General features: G+C 35.9%; 1 protein-coding gene across 6 annotated transcripts in view; it reads left to right on the forward strand.

Annotated features, from left to right (window-relative positions):
- The window catches only part of LOC106458728 (LARGE xylosyl- and glucuronyltransferase 2-B-like), a 38,948-nt gene that overhangs the window by 34,370 nt on the left and 3,443 nt on the right, over window positions 1-1,135 (forward strand). For 4 of the 6 annotated variants that reach the window (XM_022385005.1, XM_022385004.1, XM_022385006.1 and 1 more), the window contains one exon: window positions 139-161. The exons of the other annotated variants lie outside the window; for them this stretch is intronic. In XM_022385005.1, coding sequence (XP_022240713.1) covers window positions 139-161 — 23 coding nt within the window. The remainder of the gene's footprint in view (window positions 1-138; window positions 162-1,135) is intronic. 6 annotated transcript variants of the gene reach the window in all.

The raw sequence follows: 1,135 nt of genomic DNA on the forward strand, positions 1-1,135 counted from the left end.
ATGAGTAACATTGCTTTCGGCTTTCTTCTTGGTTAAAATAATCTATATAATGGAACTTTGTGCTGCAGGGTAAGTTCAGATGTCAGAAACCGATGAGTAGCATTGCCCTCGGCTTTTTTCTTGGTTAAAATAACCTATATAATGGAACTTTGTGCTGCAGGGTAAGTTCAGATGTCAGAAACCGATGATTAATATTGGCCTTTGGTTTTGTGCTTAAGATATTAGTTGGGCATCTATTACTTTAAAAAATGACTTCCAAGAATTATTACACATCAGTATAATAATAATAATAAATAAGTAACCATGTAAATTTTATGCATTTGTCCTGGCGTAGCCTAGTGGATAATTTGTCAAGCTGCAGATCGGGAGAGTCTTGGGCTTGAGACGTGATGACGCTGAACATGCTCCACGTTGTTAGCTTTATAAAGCGTTATTAAGATAACAACCAATTTCACTATTCATTTCAAAGAACCGGACAAAGGCCTAATGATAGCTGCTGCTGCCTAGTTGCCTTCTTTCAGGTCGATATTTCAGAATTAAGAATGGCTATACTTACATAATTGGGATCCTGGACCTACCCATTTAGTCCATATGAGCATCGTATAAAGTGCTTTTCAGAATAAAATTCAATTCCTCCCCTATTATATAATAAAATATATAGTTACATACTAAAACTCAATAATACTCAAGAACTTCAGCATTAATGATAACCGGTATTATCGTCTTTCTCTAACGATTTTTCTCCTGATCTTATCTATATTGCGAGTTCCTATAGACAGTATTTCGTCGCCGACATCAGCGTTCTGATTCACACAATTTCGTACTATTAGAAGCTAGAGTACTCTGTATTTCAGTGTCTGTCCTTTAAAACCAGATAAGAACGAGCAACAAAAAGTACCAAGTGAGACTGTATGTTTTGTTTTTTACTATGTTCCACAACCAAGGAGGGTGTATGTTTTGTTTTTTACTGAGTTCCACGACCAAGGAGAGTGTATGTTTTGTTTTTTACTATGTTCCACAACCAAGGAGGGTGTATGTTTTGTTTTTTTACTGAGTTCCACGACCAAGGAGAGTGTATGTTTTGTTTTTTTACTGAGTTCCACAACCAAGGAGAGTGTATGTTTTGTTTTTTTAC

Source organism: Limulus polyphemus, unplaced genomic scaffold, assembly GCF_000517525.1.
Source record: "Limulus polyphemus unplaced genomic scaffold, Limulus_polyphemus-2.1.2 Scaffold506, whole genome shotgun sequence".
In the NCBI taxonomy this organism is placed as follows: domain Eukaryota; kingdom Metazoa; phylum Arthropoda; class Merostomata; order Xiphosura; family Limulidae; genus Limulus; species Limulus polyphemus.